The following is a 27533-nucleotide window of genomic DNA, read 5'->3' as shown; positions in this document are numbered from 1 at the left end:
TGCACGTTCAGGCGCGACTATGAAACAGAACAGGGGGGGGGCCAGTGACCCCGGTTCGCAGATGCAAAGCGTGGTTAAAGCCGCCAGGGGCTGCTTATCTTTTGTTTTCTGGTTTTTCCTTTCGTCTCTCGTTCTCATCGTCCCATCGAGCCCTGTCGGTACGCTTGTTGATGCGACTCGGCCATCCCGACTGATCTAGACTGATCACGTCCTTATCACGTCCTTATCGCGACGTGACCAGGCACCGGATCCACCGCCCGCCTCAATTGAGGCGCCAGTGACTGCCCCGATTGGGCTTTCCGCTTACCTCATTCGGTCTAGCGTGTTTCTACGCGCCTTCCTTTTTTTCAGCAAAAGAAAAAAAAGGGAAAGAGCGACTGCCCCAAACCCATCAGGCTTCATTCGACGGCCGCAAGGGATAACTCTGTTTCCTTTTGCCTCCGCACCATCCGGAAACCACCGGACATAACTGCCGCCCACTCGCTCTCCCGATTGTTCACCTCCCCAGCTTGATATAGTCCACCAGGCAGACCGAATCCTCCTCCCCGCCCTTGTCGCATTTCAAACTCGCGAACCTGCCGTTGCCTCGAATCCGTGGAGCTTGCTGCTTTCCCTTTCAACTGATTGACGGCCATCTTGCTGTGTGATCAAACAAGCGGAACAACTCCCTGGCTTAACAATGGTGTCCTTTCAATGCGAAGTAAGTCAAAAAACCTCGCGCCTCCAGAAGCGCTTGGCGGTTGATCAACTGCCGGACGCGATGGAAAAAGCCAAAATTTCAAGGGCCGGTGTTCTTGCCCATGTGCTTATCGTTTAATAATCGTGTTTGTTCCCAGGCCTGTGGAGATGTCTTCACCAAGAAAAAACTTGATTCCCATCGTGGGCGTTGCTACAACGCGTCCTTTACCTGCATCGATTGTATGGTTCATTTCCAGGGCAACCAATATAAATCGCACACGGTACGTTCTGGGCACTTGCGCACTCCTCGCACCGGGTTGCGCATCGACCACCCCATGGTCTTGTTTGTGGGACAGGGAGAATGTTCACACAAAAGGGAAATTGACGTCTACGTCGCGGGACACGCGACATACTTCGAATGATTGGCGTGCTGACAATTAGCTTTTGCTCTGTCTAGTCGTGCATGACCGAGGATCAAAAGTACCAGGGGATTCATTACCGAGAGAAGCAGGACAAACCCCCGAAGAAGGGCCAGAAAGCCAATGCTAATCGACAGCCCCGCGTGGAGGATGCGCCAGATGTCGACAATGCGCAGCGCAACCAGCCTCCCCCGCCGGCCCCCTCTCCCCCCCCCCAGCGAGTGAGGCCAAAGCTGTCTCGAACACACAAACCAGCGACAGCAAACCCGTGAACGTGTTTGATTACCTCGTCACGGATGAGACCCCCAATGCTTCCAGAGTCTCCCTGGCGGACCCCAAGGAGCAGATGAAGATGGTTGTCGACGCCCCATCGGTGTTTGAGACTAGTCGAGCCTTGGCCAAGCTGGATGCAAAAACGGATGACGAAGGAAACTACGACATCGCTTTTGAGGAGAACGGGTTCTCCTACGGCGCTGATCCCATCCCCCCACCCAAGTACCCCGCTGATGCGCCGAATGTATCGACGGAGTTCGTCACTCCTGCCCCTAAGAATAAGAAGAAGGATCGTCGCAAGGAAGAGAAGCGGGTTTCCACCAGCGAGAAGAAGCGCAAGCGTGGACAGGAGGAGACCTTCACCAGTCCCCAACAGGACTTTGATACTCCCATGCTGGATGCGCCGTCCAGTGTCATTAACAATGCCGGTACCCCGATTCTAAACCACTCTGGCTTGACAGGCGGCCTCAATCGGATGATGCGTTCGCCGTCCCACGAGCTGGATGAATCTCCCGAGCTCAGTCGCCAGGCTTACAACGACGCCTCGTCCCCAATCAAGCGCACCCGCCGCAACGGCAAGGAAAGCAGCGGTGATCCAGGCCTAGGCATCTCCATCAAGAACCGAGCGGAGCGCCTCGTCTCCTCTATGTTCGGCGGCTCCGTTGTCTCAACCGGGAGCAATGGCGGTAACGAGGGGACCTCACGCGCCCTCGTTCGCACCCGCCGTGGCAGCTCCTCAAGCGTTGACGGCCAACTTGAGGTGCGCAAGAAAAAATCGCACCGATCACGCAACCCCTCCGATGCACACGCTGAGCGCAAGTCCAAACGCAAGAGCAGCAACCCAACGGACGGCGACCGGCCGCCACGCCGACTGAAGCAGAGCGACGAACACCGTCGCTCTGACTCGCGCTCCCCACACCGCGACAGCCGCCAGGTCACTGTATACAGACAGGCAAAGCCGCCTGCGCGCAGCGAAGACGTGTTGCAGCGTGAGATGGCCGCCCATTTCCTGTCGCTGGTGTCGCGGGATACTGAGCGCGGATGCTCGGTACACAAGGCGCTGAAGCGTTTCCACCGTGACTTCTCGGACGAGCATGATGCGGATCGCGGCCGGGATAGTGGGCGCAGTCGGGCAGATCGGGAGCGGCGCTCGGAAGATGAGAAAGATTTATGGCGTGCACTGCGGTTGCGCCGCAATTCTCGGGGTGAGATTGTTGTTTTTGTTTGAGAGTGGGGTGGGTTTGTTATAAAAGGCTCGGTTGAGTTGACTTTTATGGGCGCCCGTTGGGCTGCGATGTGCCCGTGATTCTGCTTGGGCTTCATCTCTTTGTCTTTTTTACCACTTTTTCTTCCCCTCTGTTGGGCTTCGGGCATTTTTGGTCTCCCCTTGGGTGGATTTTATTTTGGATTATCCTAACTTCGTTCTATTTCTTTATATCTTGTGTGCATAGCGCGATCGTTTGATTCTCTCTGGCGGGGTTCTCTTTTGCATATCGTTTATATTCTGAGCTAATGGATGCCAAATTGATGAATGTTTATAATCCAGTGCGGGGTCTGGTGGGTTATGAAGTCTAGAGGGCTCTATGTAGCTTGAGAGTAGTCTCAATCTTCGACACTCCACGGATGCCAGTATGCCATAGAAGAAACAGAAAAAGAAATGGAGTTGACGTATGGGCAGATGGAAATCCCCTCAGCTTGCAAGCGGCTGCATTTAGCTTACCACCAGCTTCATGTCCCGTATGGGATGATATATTGACTTTATTTAGCCCTTGTCATGATGCTTTTCTGTCTTGATAGAGCCGTTGCGGGAAGTTGTCGAACCCCATGTCGGCTCGGCCCTTGTTCTTTATTACGTTGGTATGATCTTCAGACTACTATTCGGTCTCACTGTTTCCAATTCTTTCATCGTGATAAGTTTTGGTGGATATGCAGAAAGAGCGTTCTCTATGCTTTCCATTTTAGTATGATATGCTCTATTATTCTGGGATTTGGCCCCCCTGGGCCTAGGATAAAGATGTCCAGTGATAAAAAATTGTCAGCACTATCATCAAACCTACCAACTTAGCGCCTCTTTTTCATTGTGTCATGACTTATATGTCCTGCGAAATATACAGCAAATGACCTTTAATCATATTCGGTGGAAATAGTACGTGATTATAGTGGTAAAATGCCGACAAATACGGAGAACCCCGCCAAGCCCGTCACTCCATATACAATGACTTTGATGCTTATATCTTCTATCAAATCCTCATGGAATCAATTACAAAACGTCGTGTGCAAAGACCGAGACCAACTTACCTGGGATATGCAGATATGGAGATTTAGGAATTTGCAATCGGCGTTCAGCGTTTGTAGTGCCCTTGATTGCCTGTCGACTCCAACAAATGTACCTAGGTTGGTCTGACCGTCGCAGTGAAACTGAGTGGTTCTAAAACCCGTTATTTGGGAGCGGCTCCTTCAAAACAAGAAGATGGAAAACTCAGTAAAATATTTTTGGGTAATTACCTTTTATGGGAAAATATAGTGCACTGTGGATGGGAACCAAGGTATACTGCCCAGGCTTTGGAAGAGGTGATCTTGGAAAAGGGCCATTGACCGTCAACGAGACGCGACGTGAGACGTAGGATCATTCCAGAAGATAGACTCAAGAAGATACAAGACCAGCATGATATTTTCGGGGGTCTCGTAGGCCAGGTTCAATGGTCAATTACCCTGGCCCGCGTTAGCGTTCTGGTTGGACAGATTCTCTGTATTCCGTCCTTCGTACGTGTACTGTATCTTGTACATACCGCGTGGTACCCGCCTATCGCGACCCACAGGTCCCGCCAGTGAGTAACTTCATCTTGAAATGAGTCATTTAGTAAGCAGATTGACTCACTCCGGCGGTGGGAGCCGCCATCCATTCTCCGCCTTTGTCTCCGCCTAATACTGCCGTCGAGCTTTTAACTGCTCATTCGGGACATTTCTCCCCACTTGCCCTCGGGGCTACGATCTTTTTGAATGATTACATTTTTTTTTTCATTGCCATTGGGCGGTATTATTGCTTATTCGGTTACTTTGTGTGGAGTTGTCTTTTCCTAATTTCCTTCATCCTCGTCTCTACATTGATTGTTACCTCATCCCGAATCAGCAGAATAACTTCCACCGATTCAACCAGCACCTGGAGGAGCATAGTGGCGACTATCCCTGGATAGCTTGGCTTTGTTGCCATGACTGGCTCAGATGCAGCTTCTGCTGCTCCGCGTACTTCAATCACCCCGCGATCGAGGCATAGACGCCGTGGGAGAGGTACCGCTAATCACAATGATCAACTCAATGGACCAACGCCGCCGGCGAATGATCAGCCTCTATTAGAAAGTCAGCGATCTCAAAACGACGGCATTTTACCCTCCGAACGGCACAATACCGATTCCCGACAGCCGCGAAGAGATCAACAAGGGCGAGGTCCCAGAATAAGAAGAGGACGGAGCGATGCGGCCCAACGAGGCGGACGTGGTCATGATGAAATGCGGAGCGATCAGCTATCACAGCATCTGTCTCGAGGACTGAGGGCGCAAGGTTTTGGAGCTCGATTGACGAGACCGGAGCCAGAGCCAGAGGACCAGGCCCGGGAACCTCTTGCGGAACCTGTCGCCGAAGTCAACCTCCGCGCGAACGCCCCGGATTTCGTCCCTGGAACCCCTGGAACACCGACACTGGCTAGCAAACCATCTTCTGTGGAGAAGGGCAAAGGAAGGGCAAAGCCGAAACCTCTACAAAAAACTCCTAAGCTCACAACAAAATCCATTGCGGATGACATTGCCACTCGAATCCACGAAGACATCGCCCATAACCTGTACGAATGCCCAATATGTACTAGCGAACTTGGTCGTCGTTCTAAAATATGGTCCTGTGAACTGTGCTGGACAGTCTTTCACCTCAGTTGCATCAAGAAGTGGTCCACAAACCAGGGTGCAGCTGCGCAAACCCGACAGCCGCAGAATGACGAGGCCGCTCTGACACCCAAGGCCTGGCGTTGCCCTGGTTGCAACCTGTCTCACGAAATATTTCCATCAGCTTATACCTGCTGGTGTGAAAAAGAGGTCGACCCGAAGTCTTTCCCCGGCCTACCTCCGCACTCATGTGGCCAGACCTGTTCTCGCCCCCGTATGGGCTGTCCGCATCCATGCGATGCCACTTGCCATGCCGGTCCCTGTGCGCCTTGTACCGCGATGGGACCAACTCAGGATTGCTTCTGTGGCCGTAAGTCCTCTGCCAAAAGATGCCAAGATACCGACTACGAACATGGCTGGAGTTGCGGAGAGATCTGTGGAGATCTATTGCCATGTGGTGAACATACATGTATCCTTCCTTGCCATGAAGGCTTATGTGGTGCTTGCGAAATTCATATTGATGCTCGCTGCTACTGCGGTAAACTCCAAACTGAAATGCTTTGCGGCTCCAAGGACGAAGCCAAGGACAGCCGGAGAGTTTGGGATCACAGTTTTGAAGAGGAGTGGACCGGATGTTTCAGCTGCAAAGATATCTGCAATCGTCCATTCGACTGTGGTGAACATACTTGTCAGAAGGTTTGCCATGCGCAGGAATCATTCCCAGCTCATTGCCCCAGATCACCCGATGTTGTCAGTCGCTGTCCCTGTGGAAAGACTTCATTGACTAGCATTCGCGGTTTTACTCCTCGTACCTCCTGCAAAGACCCGATCCAGAATTGCTCAGAACCCTGCGGTAAAATGCTCGATTGCGGCCACTCCTGCGACAAGATATGTCACACCGGCCCATGCGGTGTATGTATGCGCCATGTCCCCATTTCTTGTCAATGTGGACGCAATACCTCTATGAGTATTTGCCACCAAGGAGATATTCAGTCTCCGCAGTGCTTTCGGCAGTGTAAAGCAACCTTGCATTGCGGTCGACACTCATGTACGGAAAGATGCTGCACCGGAGAGCAGAAGGCCATTGAACGGCAAGCGATGCGGCGCAAACTGAAATCTCATCTCCGCCCTGTCGATGAAGACATCGAGGCAGAGCATATATGCACCCGGATTTGTGGTCGATTGCTGAAATGCGGAAGACACACATGCCCGGAACTCTGCCACAAAGGGGCTTGCAACACCTGCCGAGAAGCCGTTTTCGAAGAGATTCCATGTAGTTGCGGAAGATCGATCCTTTATCCACCACTTCCATGCGGCACGCGGCCTCCACCATGCTCGTTCCCATGTGAACGACCCAAACCTTGCGGACACCCCCAGACCGCACATAATTGCCACACGGATGAAGAGATCTGCCCCAAGTGTCCCTTTTTGACTGAGAAAGAATGTCTCTGTGGTAAGCGGGTGATGAAAAATGTGCCTTGCTGGCTTTCAGATGCACGCTGTGGTCAAGTCTGTGGGAAGCCCCTGAAATGTGGCTCCCATTTCTGTAAGAAGGATTGCCACCGACACGGCGAATGCGAGGATGCGGATAAACCGTGCCAGCAGACATGTGGAAAGAGCAGGACGCTCTGTAATCACCCCTGCTCCGAACCATGCCATGCTCCTTATCCTTGTCCGGAAAAGACACCGTGTCCGTCAACAATTACAGTCACTTGTAGCTGTGGACGGCAGCGCCAAGAACGACGCTGCGGCGCCGCAAAAGCTGTCATATCCAAGGGCCAGATCCAGCAGCCCGAACGTCTGCCTTCTGCAACCCCTCTTACCTGTGATGATGAATGCGCGCGCTTGGAGCGCAACCGCTCACTGGCATCCGCCCTCGGAATTGATATCAATCAATCCACCACTGTCCAGACCTTCACATCCTCAAATCTCCCGTACTCCACCGAGACCCTTGACCAGTATATCAAACTGGGCTCGACTGTCTCACTATCCACTCTCCAGGCCTATGAATCAAACATGCACGCCCTGGCCACGGATACCTCGAACCGCTCATTCCGTTTTCAACCTGCGAAATCCACCTTGCGTGCATTTGCCCATTCTCTGGCCACTGACTGGGGATTCGTCACCGAAAGCCACGACCCAGAACCCCACCGCCATGTTTTTGTCCTCAAACCATTGTCCTGGAACGCACCCGTCTTTGGTATAGGCAGTGGTACGTCCGTCGGGATTGGTGGTATGAGCGTACACGAGTGCGTGAAGTTGCGTGAACGCGAGCGCACCAAGGAACGCGAGGCGCAGCGCGTCGCTGCTTTGGAGGCCAAGGCAGCTCGAGACGCCGCGAAGGGACAGGCCGGTGCAGATGGCTGGGCGCAAGTTGCGTCTCGTGGAAAGAGGCCCGGGGTAGAGAGCAGCACTATTAGCACACGGAGCACCACGCTAGTACAGAGCACTCTCCACAGCCGATCTATCTATGCAGCGCTTTCTGGCGGAGCTATGCCGGAGGTATCAGGCCAGGTCTCGAAGAAAGACCGGCTGGTTCTTCGTTCGGGAATCGGGGCAGGGAAGGCATTGCGCGCGCAGCCTGCTGCGGAAATAGTTGATAGTTGGGAAGAAGCGGAAGATAAGGAGGAACAAGCGGAACAAGAGCAGGATCAAGAAAAGGATCAAGATCCAAAGAAACCCGGTGACCTTGAAAATGTAGGCGAAGTTGGTCAATCCGAGGTGGTTAGTGAGCATGATGTTCTCTAGCTTCTATTTTCGATCATGACTTTATGATCACATATACTGAGAGAGTGAGAGGAGGGAAAGGGGGGGAAGCGATTGATAGCTCATCATTTCTTGTCTTCTGACTCCTCGTATGCATCGATATGACGTGATCTGGGTAGCACTTGAGGACCTTGAGGGCCTCTACACTCTGGCCTATACATCAAGTTAGGGGGCTGCATATTCATCATCTTCTTTTTACTATCCTCCTCTCGTAATCGTGCGAGTCTGTAGAGTTATTCAAAAGGCTTGGATGACACGTATAGTAACATCTCAACGTCTGGTTACATATTTGGCATGTAATAATGCTTATCGATCAACTTCCCAATACACCCCTCGCCTATTGGTCTCGATTCTCAACCCTCATCTGGGACTACCTTCACAAACATCAAACATCCCTCCTTAGAAGCCTGATACGGTCCATGCTTCATGCCTGGCTTCCGATATGCATATGACCCGACACTCCACGCTTGCTGGAGTGTCAAGTCCTGTAGGCTCCCTTGCAAGAGACAGACTTCCTCGATGAAGGCGTGCGTGATTGGGGTGTTCGATGTTGTAGTGTTCGGCTCCCACCATTGAAGAACGGATTTATGCACTGAGTCTCCGTTCAAAAGCAGTTCCCAGATCCCAGCGCCGACGGAGTACCATGGCTTCGCGGCAGGCGAGTCGGCGGAGGTTCCTGGAGGTGGGACCTTTTCCGCCATTGTAAATTCTTTCTGGTGGAAGGACATAAGAGTGCCCTGGAAATCCCGCAAGCAATTTAGAAGTACACTCAATTATGATTAGGTCTGAAGGTGATATGAGGTGGGTTTGCAAGTGCGTGTTTTATACTGGCTTCGGCTGAATGCTGACAAATAACTCGCAGGCTCCGGAACGACTTCAGTATTAGTTCAAGTCGAAGGTCAAAGTGGGTGGGATGATTGGAAATTTGAAAGATCGCAACTACACCGTCTCGTCCAAACACCAAGCTGAAAAACTGGAAATTGAAATATGGAAATTGCAAAATGGTACATGCACCGCCAGGAACCCGCGAGGTCCGCTAGATCTACAGACGAAAAGAAACCCCGAAAAAAGAAGACAAGCTCATATCCACCTATACCCTTACCCAGAATCATCACAGAATAAAATGAAAAACAAAACAAAATGACGGGGGAAACGCAGGAGCAACGCCAAAATAGCAAAATTTACGCTTGTAGCTTGTATTCCAGAACAACATGACGCCAGTAAAGAACCTTCATTGCCCCTGAAGGTAAAGTGAGGGGCCGAATCAATAAGTGACAATGGTATTCGGGGCTCGATAGCACGGGGAGCAGATCCACCAATTCAGCCTTACCTATGGACAGAGGCATCACAGACGGTGGGATAGGTGACAGGGCCAGACCGAGACCATGAATTCTGCAATGGCCTTTCTCATTCAACAGTTCGAGTGGGTATCGATTAATGTGGTCGATTGATATGATGCGGGGTCAAATCCCAGAGAGGTTGGGGTGATTCGTAAATTTATCGTTGCTTAGTCGCTCATAACCTCCTCCTTAACGAAAGAGTGGATATGCTCGAAGTAGCCCGGTTCAGCTACCGAGTCATTATGGCCTCCATTAGGGAGTGCGTGCCAGACTTTGTTCTCAGACTGGCATACAGAGAATAGTTGGGTCATGTTGGATGGACTAGCACATGTCAGGACAGGTCTGTGAGGATAGAGGTGAGAATCGCAGCGGGGAAGAGAGCTTACGGCACGAGTTCATCCTTGAGCCCACTGAGGAAAAGAATAGGGATTTTGGTGATCCTAGGTAGCACCTCTTCACTTGTCCAGTACTGGTGGCAAAAGCGAGCCAAGTATCGCGCTGGGGGGAATACGCTGGATGAAGGTTAGGCGACTGATCAATACACAAGGGGGCTTGCCAGAGCAGGACTCACGTTGGGATTAATTTCCGAATACTCAGGAAGGTATTCTCCAGAATCAACCCCGCTACATCTCCGTTTTCTTGATTATCGGCAACAAGGTTGATGGCCACTGCACCACCCAGACTTTGTCCATAGACAACAATCTTGTCATCCCGGGTTTCTGCTCGCTGTCGCAGATAGTCCAACCCCGTCTGAGCATCGATTTTCAAGCCTGCCTCATCCGGCACACCTGTTGACAGGCCGTATCCCCGATACTCCAACATGAACACATTGCAATGCAGCGTGTCCTGAACTGCCTTGGCGATCGGCACACGATGGCCGATGTTACCAGCGTTTCCATGAAACATCAACACGGTCAGGTTGCGCCGATAGCGACTCTTGGGCGGCCGGAGGAAGAGGGCATGGAGCGATTCTCCATCTGGGGTAGGGATTCGTAGGTCTTCAAAGTCGGTGATGCCAAACCCTCGGGGACTTGGGACATTGGTTCGCGCATCCACGGGGACGTTGCGGGGGTATATCAACTCACTGTTCGCCTCAGTCAGTGCCATCGCGTTTCGAAGTTGCGCCGATGTACTTACTTCTGTTTGAAGTATAGGAGGCCACTGGCGACTACCGCTAACCCTGATGAAGCCAAGACGGGCAGTCGTAGGAACTGGACGGCGCTATTGGTCATGTTGCTGATGCTCCACGACGGAGGCGGCGGAGGTGATTCGGACATAGTGCAGGATCAGCAGGTGAGAGGGGAGTAACACCAGGAGATGAAGGGAATAAGATCGAGGCTCGGACAGGGAGCTGCACGAGAAGCATCCAGTTCACAATGTCCAGATATCCAACTATCCCAATCCCTGGATACGAATGGGGGCAGAGCCTCGCGGGGGAGGCTGGCGATAACCCGATATCAACAGGGCGCTAAGGGCTCACCGCCCGGGCCGGACGCGTTGAGCTTCTGCCTTCAGCTTTATGGGAGCATCACCCTGCTTCCTCTGCATCCACCTACACTCCTCTTTTCTGACCTCCTTCCTGACCTCCTCAGTCGTGCTCTGTCCTTATCTCTTCTCCTCCTTTCTCACCTTCCCTCGACAATTTGAAGAAAAGATGGTTGCCCCCCATGGTGTGACGGGTGTGCTGGGCGAAGGTGAGCCGAGCTATCGTCATCCGTCCGCGGCAGAGTTAACCCCCATCACCCAGATGGCATTCACGTTGACATGCAGCACCTGAAGAGTGGAGAAGTGAAGTAAGCCTCTCAAGCCTTGCGTTACCTCCTCCCGTGCAAATGAAAGCTAACTCGTGGCATCCTCCAGCCTGGGTACCTCGATGTGAGTAAACCGGAGCTCGAAATGAGCTATCCCATCTCAACATCCCCCCTTCTGACTGGGCTATCTAGTATGGCGATCAATTTCAAAGACGGTGTCATTCTCGGTGCCGACAGCCGCACAACCACCGGTGCCTATATTGCCAACCGCGTCACCGACAAATTGACACAGGTGCATGATACCATCTGGTGCTGCCGCTCGGGCTCCGCAGCTGACACTCAGGCTGTCGCGGATATTGTCTCCTATCACCTCAATATGTACGGTGTAGTCAATAACGAGGCCCCCAGCACGCAAGTGGCGGCGTCTCTCTTCCAGGAATTGTGCTATGAGAACAAGGACCAACTCAGGTGAGCGCTGCCCGGCTTCTGATCTACCTAACCCCCTGTTGCCAAGTCCTTCCTTCTTCTATGGCATCCCCCATGTGGATAAGGACGATGTGTCGGAGGTGAAGGGGGTTGCAACAAGCAATCGAGAGAACGGGCAGAGAGAGCGGTGTGCTAACTGTCTGTCTCACCCTAGTGCGGGCATCATTATCGCAGGATACGACCCCCGACATGGCGGGCAGGTCTACTCGATACCGCTGGGTGGATCACTACACAAGCAGTCGTTCGCGATAGGTGGATCGGGCTCGACCTACATCTACGGCTACACCGATGCCCACTGGCGGGAACAGATGACGGAGGAGGAAGGAATTGACTTCGTCCGCAGTGCGCTGCAGGAGGCGATCAAGTGGGATGGCAGCTCGGGCGGTGTCATACGCATGGTGGTGCTGACCAAGAAGGGCGCCGTGCGGCATCTGTATCTACCCGATACCAACTACACGGGGCCTGGCGTGACCCATTAATCTTCCGATGCCGTGTACTAATAGCATTCTTTTTTTGGCGGTAGAATTAGTAGAGGGATGAAAATGGAGGAAGGGAAGCGACCTGTCTGACCTCTTCTATTGCTCCCTGTAGGAAATGAAATATGAAATGGTCTCATGAGATTTATCTTTCTTCTTCTTCTTCTTTTTGCTCCCTTGACAGTCTTGACGTTTTACGCCTGATTGAATGAGTGCCTCTTGTCTTTGCCTCGCTCCTTTGGTGTGTGTGCGTATGTTCTTTTTGAATGATATCTGGTGATGTGAAGGGGGCTGTCTACCTCGACAACACATATATTTGTATTGATTTATATACTATCTATATCTACAACTATATATCTGTACGTATGTAATGGGGCATTAGGTGATTACGCCCGTCGTCTCTAAATCCTCGTCAGTGTATTTGTCTCCCACGCTTCGTAAGGGGAAGAAGAGAGTGAGATGGATCTCTGGACCGGAAAGAAGCAGGGACAGGATGCGTACGGTTCAAACAGGAACAGAGAAAACCAAGAGCGGCGGTATCCGGCCCCGGTGATGGAGAGACGAAGTAGTATATTGGTCGCAGTGGTCGAATGGGTCCAATTGGGTTGCCAATCGAAACCCTAGGGGATTACATCATGGCGCAGAGAGCAAAACCTGTCAGAGCCAGGAAGCGAGGAATTGTTCCAATTCTAATCTCCTGGCATTCGGGACACTCCAATCCCGTCTACACATGTATTATACTCCGAGTCATGATGGTTGGAGTTGGCTTGCTGTAGGACCTTGTGGCAATTGTGGGATATGATATGGTTTCGAGAGGGGTTTGAGGGTTCTCATTCAGGAGAACCGGGAATGGCGCATCATGCAATCGGACCAACCCATAGAGTCGACAACACTTCGACAGCCCTGCGGACTCCATACAATGCAGGTTTTCCGAGAGGATCCCGGGGTCGAATCCATTGAACCCATTGAATCCATTGAATCCATTGACCCCAATGAATCTATCGAATCTATCAAATCTATCAAATCTGTCGCATCTGTCGCATCTGTCGAATCAGTCGAATCAGTCGAATCAGTCGAATCCGTCGAATACCCCGTTTTGACCGGACGCTTCTTCTGGGGTCTCTCTGGAGGGGCATAAATTCAATCGGCCCTTTTATTCGGCCAATAATATGGTTGTCCGGTGGTCCCTCTCTGAAGGGTTCGGCCTGTTGTCGGCACCACGGGCTCGGACATCGCGCTGTCATTCGTCCGTCTACACCGTCTTTGCTTGAAACGCTGGAGCTCGGTTGAAGTATCGACTCCATCGCATCGAGTCGTGGTCGACGATCAGCCGTAGGATCAGCCATAGAGACGGGTGGGAGCATAGCCGTGAGGGGGATCAAGCGTCCGGAGCGCAGCTGGTAGTTCAAGTGATTGTTGCTTCGCTCTGTTCATGGATACAGCGCTGGACACTACTCGGTATACTACTCGGTATACTGCTCGGTATACTGCGCGCTGCTATTTCCGAGGAGGATATTCATTGGGATATCACTCTCTTCCCGAGTTGCGAGTCAGGTCTAGTCTATCATCTCTACCAGGCTCCCGTGATGGCCCAATGGTAATGGCCAGACCCTCTCCCGTGAATGCGTACCGGGAAATCAGTAATCGTAACCCCGTAAGAGGAGAGGGCAACTTGGTGCAATGCTGTGATGCTGCGATACTGCGATGCTGCGATGCTCTGGTCCCTCCCGTGCTTCCCGTTGCATCCCGTGAATCCCGTGAACCTCCCTATTTCCAACGTCTGGCCTCAACCTCACCTTCTCCCCCCTTCTCCCTCCTCTGCGTTCCTCCTCTCCTCTCGTCTCCCTTCTCTCCTTCTGTCTTCTTGGTCATCTTTCTTTTCTTCCTTCGACAATGGCTCCCATCGGGCCTCGCTGGTGAGCTCCCTCTTCTCCCGCATTGCCTAAGACCCTTTCCTCCGTCGCGGGATCCGCGGCCAGAGTTGGCCCAGACCCTCGACCCAAACCCAAACCCCCTCCGCCCGCCTCAACGAGCTGCCCGGCGTCATCGAGCACTCAACCAACCCCCTCATTTCGCTCAACCCTTCTCTTCCCTGATTTCTCCTCTCTCCCGCCTACCTCCCTCTCGCTTGCTTTCTCACCATCCCACCCATCTGTCCCGCCACCTCTTTTGACTCTCATTTCCGCCTGGCCTCTCCCAATGCCGCCCTTGCTGACCCGCCTCGGCGCAACCTTCAGACCGGTCCCGGTCAACGCTGCACCAGCCTGATCTGCTTGCTTGCTCTGCTTTGGCCTGGACATGGGCTCCATCCTGATCCACCACGTGTCGGATCATCTCGACAGCCAGCACGGTCCACCACCTTACCCGGACACCATGTTGGGGGCGACGCTGAACCAGGAGGGCTATGCGCGCGCGTCCCACGACGGCCGCTCCAGATCCTCGTCCGCCAACACGACCCCCACCTCTACCACCGCCCCGCCAACCGTAGGCTCTGTTCGGCTTCCCGCGCATGCAAACGACCTCCCCGCCTACCTCAATTCCCACCCCCCTTCGCACTCTTCCAGTACCCCCTCCGAACCCCCCTTCCAAGCGCCGCCCTCTTCGATGACCTCGCACTCCAACTATGGCATTCCACCCTCCGATCACCCGTCCTACTCCAATGCCCAGACGCCCCAATATCCCTCCTACCCTCAGCACCCTTCGAGTGGCCACCACCCCGCGGCCACTCCAGCCGCTGCTGCCAGAGCCGATTCAATGAGGTCGGATGCGCATCCTGCCAGGCAGACCTTGCCGGAGTCCCCCCGCCTGCAACCCACCTTCCGATCGATGCAGTCGCTTGGTGGCTCCGAGGCGAATTCGCCGAGCCGCATTAGGGTCCAAAGCTTGTCGCACATCCAGAGCCTGGCCAACGATGTTTTTCTGACCCATCGCCCCGGAGGCCCTGCCCATGTCTCGTCCCAACGACAATTCGAAATCAGCTCCATGCCAGTCACCGACATCATCGAGATGGTGGCCGGCCTCCTCACCAAGATCACCACCACCAACGACATGCACCATGAACAGGTGCATCGCCACATCCCTCCCCCCGACGGAACCAGCACCCTCAGCCCGCAGGCGAGCAGTGTGCTGGCCTTCCATGGCAAGAATGTACCCAGCATCACCATTCTCAGCTATCTCACTCGTATCCATAAATATTGCCCCACCACCTACGAGGTTTTCCTAAGCCTGTTGGTCTATTTCGACCGCATGACCGAGCTAGTCAACCAAGGCCCTCTTGACCGATCTCCCCCGCGCTCGGATTCGACTCCGCCCTCCGCAGACGCCAGCGGGACACACACCCCCGAACCGCCAGCGAGCCGGCATCCGGCAGATGCGTCGATGGTGACCCCGCCTTCCTCGACGGGGATGACGGCCCAAGATCCCAAGAGCCCTCATGCGTCCATCTCTCCTGCGCTTTATCCCCAAGGGGAGGATGAGAACCTATCGCACTTTTTCGTTGTCGATAGTTTCAATATCCATCGCCTGGTTATCGCGGGCGTAACGTGCGCCAGTAAATTCTTCTCCGATGTCTTTTATACCAATTCGCGATACGCCAAGGTATGTTGCTGCAACCTCCTGTCCTATACCAACCCTTAATGAGAACCTATCATGTCCCTCGTTACTAGCAGTAAACTGACGATCTCGATCTGCATGCAGGTTGGGGGGTTGCCACTCGTGGAACTCAATCATCTTGAGCTCCAATTCCTCTTACTTAATGACTTTCGCCTGGCGATCCCTGTTGAAGAACTCGAAGCCTACGGCACCATGCTCGTGGAATTCTATGCCCGTGAGGTTGTTGCCCAGCAGCAGCAGCAACAACAACAACAACAGCATCAACCCCAAACTTCCGTCCCTCGGGCCATCAACTCTGTCTCGGATTCGGCCCCCGATGCCATGTACATGCGGTCCCGCGATAAGGGCCCGGGTCGGGATGGGCTCGGCCAGAATCCCACTCCGCCCTAGCGCGGGCTCCTTCCTCCCCTGTGCCGCTGTCTTTCGCGTCAGCCGCAATATCTTCAGTACTCTTACTTTACCTGTCTTCAAGCTCACCACTTACGCCTACGTCCCATCTCGACACGCTGAGCGTGTAATTGAATTTCCACTCCACGTCTTCTTTCCTGATTTGCGATCCGCGTCGCGCATTTACACGTCATGACCTGTATAGATTTCGGTTGTCAGCTGGTCCAGGCTGATCGGGTGCCACCTTTCGTCTCTGTTCCTGCTATTCCCCCTCTGCAAAACTTCCCCATACATTACACATCTATGGGTTCCTTTTACTTCTTTTACGTGACTGCTCTCTTGCGTGAATTTGCCGTTTCTGCTGTTCTGTTTTCGATCGACATGGTTCGGCGTTCAGGGCGCCTTTTCGATCTTCCCTTCTTGTTTGTATTTCGATTTTCTTCACCCCCGTGCTGCATTCGTGTGTTGTATTCAGAGGAGAGTCAGGAGTGTGGGTTACGACGTTATTCGAGGATTTGGCCTGAGATAGGCACAGGCCCATTTATATCATCTTTCCATCCGGACTGAATGCGCTTTCTTTTCGTCTAGCGCGTAGGATGGGACGAGACAGCTCTCCCATACATGTTTCGCAGTTTTACCTGGGACCTCGTTTGGGAATGCTCGCCACTTTCGTAGCCTCAACACTTATCTTCGCCAAAAACAAGACCCATGCGCTTTTTTGGGGACCTTATTTGATAAAGCGATTGCTCTTGATGACGAAGAATAGGTGGCCACACGGAATGCTCTCCGTCTCCCTATGAAGGTGTGGTATGCATCTCTCGAAATGAAGCTTGGATGCAGACCCACCCTGCTCCCTTGTTTGCCAAGGTCACGATGCTACCCAATATCACCCTAGCCCACAGAACTTCATTGCAGAGCCTTCGCAGATCAAATCCCAATACTGCATTTTCACAATAATTGGTATTCAAAACTAAAATTCATGGTTGTTCAGTCTTCAAAGGACCAAGGATCAGAAAGATCTTGAAATACGTGTCTAGAGAAGCATTAAGCCCAAACAGAGTTCCCGCTTCCGATGACTGAGAAATAACAAACTTTTTAGCCAAAGCACTGACACAACCCATAAAAGTCTGTGGGGATCTACTTTCTCTCATTTGAGATAGTGCCGCTTCCCTCAAACTGGAACTGGAGGGTCGGATACATACACAACACGCCAGGTGAAGAATAACTCTCTCACATATTTACTCCTATACACGCAGCACTCGTTCGTGTACACCGTCCGTGAGCCGCCCTTCGGGAAAAAGGTTCCCCCAAACACCCCAAGAGATCATTTCACCGATATAGTTTCAATTGAATGCGAGGAGAAAAAAAGAGAAGGGGAAGAAAGAGAACAGAAAAGCAAAGAAAACATCCAATCCCTTTTTGGAGACCAGGGCCGAAGACAATCTTGGAGTGACGGTCCGAACCATCTCCAGTCGGCAACTCTATGTTTCGATCAGCTAAGCACGGGCTCCTTGCGCAGATACCGGCATTCCTGTGGCCTTGGGCCCGATACCGAGCATGCCTTCGGGCCCTGTTTTACCATATGCTCGAAGAATTTTCTGTTGTTGTGGACTTGATTACTGGTCATTTGGAGATCTGTCAATCCTGAGAGGCAGCTTTTATAGAGGGAAGTATGTCCCAAAGCTGTGGAACAAAAATTCCCAATTATCGTTTTATGTTCCCTTCTTTTCTGTGAGCGTGACGGCCACATCCATAGTTGGTATTTTTCTTTCTCTAAGTTCTTTTAATACTGTTTGTTTTCTTCGATGGCGCAAGTTTCATCCTTGGCCAGAATGCACTTGCATGTGGAACTCGTGGCTCTTTCTGCCTTGTTGCTGCCAGCTCTCCCGGTCTTCGCTCGCCCAGCTCCTGGTGGGATTTGGGAAGGTACCAATGGGCATGATAACATCGCAAACTTAGATCTGAATGAAGAAAAGTATGGCTATGAATATGGCTATGGCTTCAGCCACATTCCCGAGCAAGCAGCGGGTGGCGGTCCCGACGACCACTGCGGAGGTCAAGGAAACGGAGGCCATGGTGGTGGCCAGGGGGGCGGGAATGGAGGATATCCGGCCGCTTCGACTGTGACCATCAGCGATTGGTAGGTTGACTGAATCTTCTGCCTGATCAGGCTCTGGCTCTGCTTCCCCGGGAATATATGCATATATTCTGTGAGGCATCGCCGTGTGGGCTCCCCCCCCCCCCGGCCCAATAACGCAATGATACTGTGATATGTACGATCTACTCGACCTATATAGCGTACTGATACTGCCTCTAGCACCACCGCGCCCACCACTACCGTCACGGTTACCATTGACGATGGCGGCAATGGCTTTGCCACCGTCACCGAGACCATCAGTCAATGCACTGCAACCGTCACCACCGATGATGGCGGGGCCTCGGCCAACATCGTCACCACTACCGACACGGAGACCATCATCGACACCGTGACGGCCTGCACCGCGACGACTACCGACTGGATCACCATCACCGAGGACGGCCCAACCGTCACGGAGACCGTCGAAACTGCCGGCCCTACCGTGACCACCACTGAGACGGAAGCTGCCGAGACGGTGACTGTCCCTGGTTCTACCACCACCAAGACTGAGACCGACACTCAGACTGAGACCGACACCCAAACTGTCACCCAAAACCAAGTTGTCACCGATACGGTCACTACCACTGACACCAAAACCCTTGAAGTTACTGTCACCGTGACTGCCAGTGATTGCACCCCCACCGATGGCGGCGGCGGCTTGGACTACGGCGATTGTACAGACCCGACCATCCTCTATGAGTACGGGCTAGATGGCCGCACGGGCTACTCCTACACCACTCGCAATCAGGGGGACTTCCCATTCGGCTCCGACACGTCTATCCACAGTCCTGAAGACTTGATCTGCAACCGACTGCGAAGCCCTTGCAATGCGCCCCAGGAGACTATCGACCGGTGTTACGAGGCTGAGAGTGCGACGGCGAATCTGTCGGGACAGGAAGCGGCTGATGTATGGAATGCCATGATGACCTAGCGTATGCTTCTCGTAATGCTAGATCTGACAAGGTATTCTCTGTATACCCGGGTGGTAAGCTTGCGGAGTAGCCCCGAACTTTCGATTCAGTATCAAAGTGTAGGATATATACATCTTAGTGCCTTACACCGCCCCCCACCCAACCCGGAAGGGTTGTGGGTGCGCTACGTATGAATTACCACCTACACATGAAATACTGTTTTTTCCTATTTCTGCTATCTATTGATGCATTCTAGCAGTATCTACAAAGAAAATATCACCTTCCTAACGTGCTTCCTCCACTCTATCTAATACTGTATCATCTGGTAGTAGGGATGTTCTATATGCTTGCTTCCACTGCTTCCTTGCCCGCTTCTGATCTGCCTCTGCTGCCTTCTCGTCTCTTTTAGTAATAGAACGATTTTTATCTCTAATAGAGTACCCCTATTTTGTTAGGCGGTGTTTTAACCAAGCACTTAGTGATTAGGCGCTGTATTAGTTGTTTAGCTTCTCTAATCTTGCGTATTATATTGTTTGCTATTTGAAGATTCTCTATAGTAATCTTATTATAATAAAATAGGCGATTAAGATTGCCTTTTTGCCTTGATGTAAGATATTCTTATTACTATTTAATAATCTTTCTTTAATTATTCTCTAGATCCTATATAGATCTAGGTGGTAATTTATTTAATCCTAGAAGATATAGTAGTTTATAGTAGCAGCGAAGGTATTAATTTTTAGTTGAGTAATTATAGATCCGGTGTTATAGAATAATCAAATTTGATGTCATTCCGGTTGACCGGCTTCTTTCGGGAGTGAATCGTACATATAACGATAGTTGTTCACGAAGAAGAACAAATTGGAATCGGATTCCTTTACCGTCAATCCTTCGGTACACAGCGGAATAACATATTCAGGTTAAAGAAAGAGAATCCCCCCTTCCTTTCGAACCGAATCTCTTTAAGATTCAGTTGTTAGAATAATCCATCTTTACTATTCTTCTTTGATTCTATAACGATCTAATACTATATTCATTTCTCCTTACCTAACTAAAAGGCCGCTACCCTGCAAGTAGCATCCTAACATAACCCTCTCTATAGTATAATATAAGGATATACCTATATCTACTTATCGACTAACTAGGCGCCCTTCAACTATATACGTCTTCGGTCTACTTTATAGACCCGAGTCTATATAAGGCCTTAAAGATTCGGCAACAGTATAGTTACAAGACAGATCATCGGAGCTCTTACGAGAGAGGTACGTTGCAAGAACATACTATATACGTTGGCAGCGCGTAATACCTATTATATTACTAAATATACTTACTAAAACCTTTGAATCGATTATAGCTAGAAGGATTTCCTACCTAGTTAAGACCTAGAATCCTCTATTACTTCCTACCGGCTACCTTAGTAGTAGGAAAGGAATCTCTATTAATTATATAACTTATATTATCCTCGACTGTAACACTATCGGGAAACGATACTTGTCAAGGTAATTATAAGCCTACAAGTATTGAAATCACGGTTAGGGTCGATATAGGGGGAGTTTCTCTGTAGGCTATTCACAGTCCGAGGATGCCTTCAGGCTAAGCCTACCTTATCTCAGCAATACGATATCTTGAAGGACTTAACAAAACTTACATGGATGTCCGCTAGATCCCTAAGTATAAAGGTATCCCTGGTAACGAACTAGCTGACGCTATAGTGAAGGAAGCCGACCTCGCCGATTCCAATCCCTCCTTACCTGAAATAGATATCTTATCCTCGTAGCAGCAATCAAACGACGTATTCGATAACAAGCGAAACAGGTGTAGGAGGCATCGTGGTAGAAGGAGAGGGGAGTAAGGTTGACGAAACGCTTAATCGAGTTGCTAGGAAAGAAGAACCCAGGCTATTAGCAAGGCCTGTGGGAAGCAATATCGTTAGGACTAATTTATCTAAGAATAGGCAAGATTAGTCTAGCTTGATACCTGTTAAAAATTAACGCGCGAGACTTACTAAGATACGGATACTGTCTAGGCAACTAGATATCAATCAATCAATAATCTTATTCCTGATGGAGCTTCCTCTATTTACAAGGTGCTATGCAGGGATTTGCGCCTTCTAGTGCCAGCCTAGTGCGCATGAGAAGTTGCCAGCAAGGGCCAGCATGACGCTGGAACGAACAGATGAAATCGAACGACAAAGGAAAAATAAACGAAAGAAGAGATCCGCCTCCGCGGCCATCCCGCGTGTCCCGGCGGAGCCGAGTGCACCTGCCATGCACCATGGCCTCAGCAATCCAGCATGCAACATCCAGCATCAAATCCTACATGCGGGCGGAGAAACTGCCGGCCTTATCTGCAGATTGATGATAAGGTCATGTGGTGGCAGCATCTCACCGCCCTACCTCCGCATCTCCCGCATCACCAACTCCCGCATCCCACATGCATCAGTCCGCATGCACATCCCACTCCCTTCCTCGCTTCCACACTCTCCTGGCAGCTCGTGTCACCGAGCTCTGAATCATCAGGTCGCCAGTTGCCATTGCCAGTGGCAGATCTGAATCACCAGATCTCGTAGATAATCACCCAAAATGTCAACCAATAATGCAACTAGACTAGAGTCAGGTAGACCAGTGCTAAAAAGTCCAACGGCGGTTAGATCAGCGTCAAATAGTTTAGCGTCGACTTAACTCAGCGTCAAGTCGACCGGGGTGACCACGAAAATTTGGAATCTACATTGCTGTATACAGAATTAAGCTCGATTCCTAGAAAAAGCGCTATGCTGCCTTATTGCTCAAATTTGTGGATAGCTTCAAATGCTTATGCACCTCGAGCTTTGGACTAAGAAAAAGTTCAACAAGTAGGAGTTCCAGAATGCAAAAAAAATGAAGATCGTGGAAAAGCTAATCTAACTCAATAGAATCAACCAACAAGGAAGCGACGAGGATACCTAAGATGCTCTCAAAGGTGTTCTAAGCCGTATCACGAGACATTAAAAGATTATCTCGAGTTCAACTGCTAGTTTCTAAGAGGCAAGGGATAAAGGAATTAATAAGAAGACTGATTATATACTCGCTGATATAGCTGATTGATTAGACTACTATTCGCAATCTTTAGCTAGCCTAGATAGTTCCTCACAACTTCTTCAAATAATCCTCCTTCCTCAATATATATCCGAATAGCTATAATCAAAATATATGTATATATAGCAGTTTTCCAGGCTGGGTGCCCGGCTCTCATAAACTATCGAAGTTCCGCGTTGAACTTTTCCTAAGAAGTGTAACCTGTCCTATTTTCTTTCAGTCAAATTCATGCTACTTATCTATGACTGACTTCGATTCTATCTTTTCACCTCCTGGATATTTTCCTAACTATCCGGCCTATCATACGAATGTGCCCTGTAAAAGTAAGCAGAATAAGTCTTTTGTGTATCTCAATAAACGGAGAAATTGCCCATGCACTCCTCTTGACACACATATATGTCAAAATTTGCCAAATCAAGACTCACATTTCTCAGATCTGTAGTCTCAAAAGACCTACGGCCTGTATATTGTCCATAATTGACTACCAGATGGTATCATGGCAGGCAAGTGTTAGGAACGGGAATTCCAAAGCTTAACGAGAAGCGGAGGAAGAGGAATACTACAGCATAATGAACATCATGAACATCATTGAACGAAGCAGGATCTAATTCTGCTGGCTTAGAAGAAGATGGAGATATAGGCGAAGCGAGTAGTGGGATACATATTTGATGCAGCATGGCGAACCGGTTCCTCATGCTGCATGCTACCAAGGTGCTGGTCGATAAGTGGGATATGAAGATTCTCCGCATATGGGCGTTATTTACGGGTTTTGTGACGGTTTTGGACTGTCTTTCGTTATATTACAAACACGGTTTATACCCAATATTCAACTGAAGAGTATCATAGACATGCCATAATATTAAAAATGCGTATTGTAGTGGGGAAACTGTCTATGCTATATGGAAGCTTATTGGGTGATATTTTTCCTGTACACGTTTGTTACAGATATAGCTTCAATTCCGAGAGAGATCAGAGTTGAACAACTACATACTCTTTCTCAAAATTTCAGTTCCTATTCCCATTAGGGATTCCCTATCCAGCGTGGTGTGTGGTGGTTTGGTGGCTAGTTTGTTGATAGCAGCTCCGCCTTCTCTGCCTCGGCAGATTGCCTATGTGCGCTCTGGTTCAATGCGAAGCGAGCGCTATATTCTGGTACGTTCAGGCTTCCTCTTTATTTCATATTCTAATCTAAATTGTTAGATAAGAACTATCGCTTGCATCTCAATTTCTCTCCTATATTCTTAGGTGGCAATAGACATATAATAAGATGTGCAGCGATAGGTCCATGTTTGTGTAGGGGTAGCACTCGTCGTGATGATGCGGAGTACGGTACCTAAGTCGCGAGAGCCTGTCCGACGGTTAGTTGATGCCTACTATGTGCGTGGAAGATAGTACAGAAGAAACATCTTCCGAACCTAGTGGATTAAAAACATAGGTATTGAAGGGCGGTCCTCGAGAGATAGCCTATGATTTTCTCTTTTAGGTCGTGTTTCCACGCAGAAAATTTCCTTCGCGTAAGTAGCATTAGGGACAGTTTTCAAAATTCATTCTTATTTATCTTCTTTTCTAAATCTCACGTTAGTATATACAGCCTTGCATATTCAAGATACTGAAGGTAATAAAATAGATTATAAGGAAAATAATGATAGCGCCTAATTAACATAGAATCTGACAACGAACGCTCTGCTAGATTAATAAGTGCTAGAACTTATCCTCCCTTCCCGAGCCAAGCTCAAATCCTCCGCGCCTGCGACTATATGTAGTCAATATCGACCTGCAGACCTAGTTGCGATTTTTGGATACCCCGGGATCCGGTGAGCTAGACAGCATCAGCCCGGCCGGCCCGGCTAGACCGGGGATCCCAACCCTCCTCCGTATCCGGAAGACGACAGCTATACGCCTCATCGCTCTACTCAAGCCGCTAACAGCCCACTAGTCGTGAGGGTCTCGATAGCCAAGCTATCACCCCCGGACGTATCTATAGGCGTAGATCCGAGCCTCACAGTCTCCGAAGGTTTTTCACAATCGCCGAATCTGTCGAATAGACCTATCGATACCGATATCTTTCCTTGCTTAGCCCGACCAAGTAAGGCTATTTACGCAAGTGTTAGTGGTATAGCTGCAGACTTGCTATCGCGAGACCCAAGGATCGCGTGGTTAACGCCAGCGATAACAAATACGTAACGATGTAATCCAAGAAAACTAGAAGCTAGTGCAAGCTATCATAGATCCTCATATTTTAGCTTTCATAGTAAATACTGCGTATAAGTAAAGCGCACGTTATAGTTTCCCAAAGCAAACACGACAGGGTAGAAAAAAGACCAAAAAAGCCCAGATTATAGATCTCCGTCTTCTGCTAGTACTAGCTCTAGCTGTTCAGCCTCTTAATCGGCTATTATGTTACCGAAGTTACCGAATTAGTGAAATTAACGCTATAATCTTAAAATTATCCGATAAGAGGACCGGTGCTCTATAGAAGGTAAGACGGCCTTTCTATATTTATATATATTAATCGTCTTATATATCGCTATACAAGATATAAGAGGAGATAAATAGGACAAACTAGACAGCAGATGAAGTCCTAGGCCTTACTATTACTTAGACTTTATCCATAATCCCTACTAATATAGCCCCGTGGTGTATACTTAAGCTGATAGTCGCCTACTACCGAAACCTAGACAGCTCTAAGGAAGAATATCACCCCTTTCTTACAGAGGATTATATCCCTAAAGTAGTCGAGATACATCAACGGTATAAGCTAGAGGTATATAGCTATATAAGGCACCCTATCTATCCTAATAAGCACTCGCCTCTATACTCTTTTCAGTGCAAACAAGCAAAAAAAAGTATCAAAGTTATATATTCCATTGAACTAGCATTTCACTCCTAGCCCTCCGCCCCCTATATAAACGTCTCTAGAATAGCTAGACCGACCGTCGATAACTACAACCTAAAGGCGGAGTTCTGCTTCCGAAATATCGCCGGCCTAGTGAAAGTGTCGACAGACCTAGAATTTATTACCCTCCTATCTATTAAAGGACCGTTTATTAAAACAAAAGGGGGTTTAGCCTAGTTAGGATAGTTAGAGATATATCTTGCCGACGAGCAGGTTGTAAATTTGATAGCGAACATACTACAGTATAAGAGCTATAAAGAGGCATCCACTATTCAACTCAGGCTTTAGGTATCTGTGGATTGAAGTAGCAATATATAGTCTCTTCTAGGTTACTATCCTTTTCCTTCTGTCCCTACACACTTTTAGTCAAGGACTATCTCCTTTATTTTTTTTGCAAGTTCAGCCTCTAATTATAACTATAGCTTACTAAAACTATCACGGTTATATATACGTAGTACCTACTAGGTTTCAAATATGCTACCCTCTTGCGCCGCTGTTCAAAGCCGTATTAGCACATATATAGCACCGACCTATATTCCGTAGCGTAGCAGAGGACATTCGCCCAATCACCGGTCCTAAATTCCCTAGAAGCATTCATACATCGAATCACTTCGTATATAGAATAGCTGCAATGTCTTTGATAGACCAAATCTGCGGAGAAATCCAATGACTTCATTCCATAATGACCTTGAAATCTGCTCCATGATCTGACCATCATTTTGAAATCTCCTGAGGACCAAGTGTCATAATACACCAATTCTAGCCTCTTAAATATAGGCTGGCTCTCAAAAGGCAATCAAAGAAAGTTCGTTAACCAATCATTGGGAAGGTATTTGAGGATGAGATGATAGGCTTGCTTCCTAAAATATGTAGTCTCAGTGCCTGCCGTGTCTATCATGGTTTGAATCTGATGCTGTATTCTATCCACCCCACATCTCTTTTGACGTCTTGCGTGTAAGAGGTGTCTCCTGGCAGAAGGCCTTGCTTAACAGTTTGCTTGAATGCCAGACGGAAAGGCATTAGATGCGAACAAGGGGTCATTTTATGTTATGCGTGATCTGCTGGTTCCCGAACCTTCGATTGAGTTACATGGCCTGATTAGACAAAGCACCTGGAACAGATGGATGGAGGCGAATTTAAGGCACATAAGTATTTATATATATATCAACCATAGAAACCATCCACCAAAACCCAGAGTGTATGCAACGCTTGAACAACAAAATGACCATCACATTTGTGCAACGGAGTTGTTCTGCAATAAAAATATGTATTGATCAAAAAGGGAAAACCTACACGGGCATATACTCATTAATGGCATGCAACAGAAAAAGATCGATCATTCGATACGGGGAGGGCTCCTGGATCTCTTTCCCATAGGGCTCGCACTCGCTCTACACATGGCTCTGGTTAGTGCTGACAGACATATTTCCAATCCTTCAAAATCCAAGGTGATTGATTCCAACGGAAAAGTACTCACGACCGTCGACGCTCGCCTTCCTTCCGGAATCCTTCAATGATCTTGGCCATTTCCTTACGTGCTGCACTGGCATCGACGCTTCGCCCTCCGAGGCTCATGCTGACCTTCTCGTGTGCGCTGGCCATTAGAAGTCGCTTTAAGAGGAGATGACGCATGTTCATGCACACGAAAACACCACAGTCGCTACCACCGTCTTGTTGTGGAGAATCTCTCAGATGATAGAACTCAAAATATTGTTTCCCTAGGGTAGTCCACAGTCTTTCCTGTAAGAGAAAGCCGAACTGCCGGGTTACAAATCTGGCCTCCTCAAAATTGCCATGTAAGAGGGAGTCATAATGGAATGCGGATCCATCGACAATGGAGATTAGAAGAAGGGACCAATGCGTGCCGCCTTCAGCCTGCGTGACGTTGTGGCAATCATTTATAGGGAGAAAAACATGGGTGGCTTGAGAAAAGTCTGGAAGCGCATCACGGAGAGTGTGAGGGTCGGGTGTTTGAAGGATCATAAAGGACATGCTGGGCCGAAGGAGGACAATATTGGAGGACTTGTATTGAGAAAGAAATTCATGTTCGAGATACCTAAACCGCCGTAATATTAATACCAGGCTCTAGATTATACCTGTGCCGGGTCAGCCAACTTGAGCGGACTTACTCCTCCCAAAATGATATGATCTATATGGCATTAGCTCTCATACCAAGTCAGGTTCAGCGTGTGAATGAAACCCACATTATCTGTGAGCCAATCGTTTTTGAGACTTTGCATATCCTCTCGTGTCACTAAATCGTGTCAGCTGCCATAGACGGACTTTCAACCAGAGAGTTATGGGTTCGTACAACGTATATCATAATCTAGGCAATTCACGACTCTGTTAGTATCATCTTGATAGCCGTTGAAGCTGGCAGCTCTTATACGCAAGGAGACTCACAACTCAGGAAAGGATCATCTGGGCTTAACTGTAGCTCACCATCAGCGAGTTCCAT

At 49.6% G+C, this 27533-nt stretch overlaps 9 protein-coding genes across 9 annotated transcripts; 5 read left to right on the top strand and 4 right to left on the bottom strand.

Annotated features, from left to right (window-relative positions):
- Positions 1-398: 398 nt before the first annotated feature.
- Positions 399-635, bottom strand: N7462_005328 (uncharacterized protein; the record flags this gene model as incomplete). The annotated part of the gene is made up of 1 exon (XM_057077046.1): positions 399-635. One exon carries the CDS (start codon positions 633-635, stop codon positions 399-401), a length of 237 nt encoding a protein of 78 aa, XP_056932626.1.
- Positions 636-1141: 506 nt separating this feature from the next.
- N7462_005327 (uncharacterized protein) lies at positions 1142-2598 on the top strand (the record flags this gene model as incomplete). Its single annotated transcript, XM_057077045.1, has 2 exons — positions 1142-1365; positions 1416-2598. 2 exons carry the CDS (start codon positions 1142-1144, stop codon positions 2596-2598), a joined length of 1407 nt encoding a protein of 468 aa, XP_056932625.1.
- A 1981-nt stretch (positions 2599-4579) lies between these two features.
- On the top strand, positions 4580-7990 carry N7462_005326 (putative NF-X1 finger transcription factor; the record flags this gene model as incomplete). Its single annotated transcript, XM_057077044.1, has 1 exon — positions 4580-7990. One exon carries the CDS (start codon positions 4580-4582, stop codon positions 7988-7990), a length of 3411 nt encoding a protein of 1136 aa, XP_056932624.1.
- A 371-nt stretch (positions 7991-8361) lies between these two features.
- Positions 8362-8709, bottom strand: N7462_005325 (uncharacterized protein; the record flags this gene model as incomplete). The annotated part of the gene is made up of 1 exon (XM_057077043.1): positions 8362-8709. The coding sequence occupies one exon, from the start codon at positions 8707-8709 to the stop codon at positions 8362-8364; it is 348 nt and encodes a 115-aa protein (XP_056932623.1).
- Positions 8710-9515: 806 nt separating this feature from the next.
- Positions 9516-10625, bottom strand: N7462_005324 (alpha/beta hydrolase; the record flags this gene model as incomplete). The annotated part of the gene is made up of 4 exons (XM_057077042.1): positions 9516-9669; positions 9735-9860; positions 9920-10432; positions 10486-10625. The coding sequence occupies 4 exons, from the start codon at positions 10623-10625 to the stop codon at positions 9516-9518; spliced, it is 933 nt and encodes a 310-aa protein (XP_056932622.1).
- A 377-nt stretch (positions 10626-11002) lies between these two features.
- Positions 11003-12064, top strand: pre3 (proteasome core particle subunit beta 1; the record flags this gene model as incomplete). The annotated part of the gene is made up of 5 exons (XM_057077041.1): positions 11003-11042; positions 11096-11141; positions 11209-11223; positions 11292-11567; positions 11614-12064. 5 exons carry the CDS (start codon positions 11003-11005, stop codon positions 12062-12064), a joined length of 828 nt encoding a protein of 275 aa, XP_056932621.1.
- Positions 12065-14359: 2295 nt separating this feature from the next.
- N7462_005322 (putative cyclin-dependent protein kinase complex component) lies at positions 14360-16063 on the top strand (the record flags this gene model as incomplete). The annotated part of the gene is made up of 2 exons (XM_057077040.1): positions 14360-15658; positions 15758-16063. The coding sequence occupies 2 exons, from the start codon at positions 14360-14362 to the stop codon at positions 16061-16063; spliced, it is 1605 nt and encodes a 534-aa protein (XP_056932620.1).
- A 1829-nt stretch (positions 16064-17892) lies between these two features.
- Positions 17893-19128, top strand: N7462_005321 (uncharacterized protein; the record flags this gene model as incomplete). Its single annotated transcript, XM_057077039.1, has 2 exons — positions 17893-18200; positions 18378-19128. 2 exons carry the CDS (start codon positions 17893-17895, stop codon positions 19126-19128), a joined length of 1059 nt encoding a protein of 352 aa, XP_056932619.1.
- Positions 19129-26411: 7283 nt separating this feature from the next.
- N7462_005320 (Ulp1 protease family protein) lies at positions 26412-27533 on the bottom strand (the record flags this gene model as incomplete). Its single annotated transcript, XM_057077038.1, has 5 exons — positions 26412-26466; positions 26553-27131; positions 27205-27224; positions 27280-27329; positions 27479-27533. The coding sequence occupies 5 exons, from the start codon at positions 27531-27533 to the stop codon at positions 26412-26414; spliced, it is 759 nt and encodes a 252-aa protein (XP_056932618.1).

Source organism: Penicillium macrosclerotiorum (assembly GCF_028827735.1).
Source record: "Penicillium macrosclerotiorum strain IBT 26536 chromosome Unknown utg000006l_segment0_segment0, whole genome shotgun sequence".
NCBI lineage: Eukaryota > Fungi > Ascomycota > Eurotiomycetes > Eurotiales > Aspergillaceae > Penicillium > Penicillium macrosclerotiorum.
The sequence above is the reverse complement of the archived record's forward strand: the minus strand, read 5'-3'. Positions and strand labels throughout refer to the sequence as shown.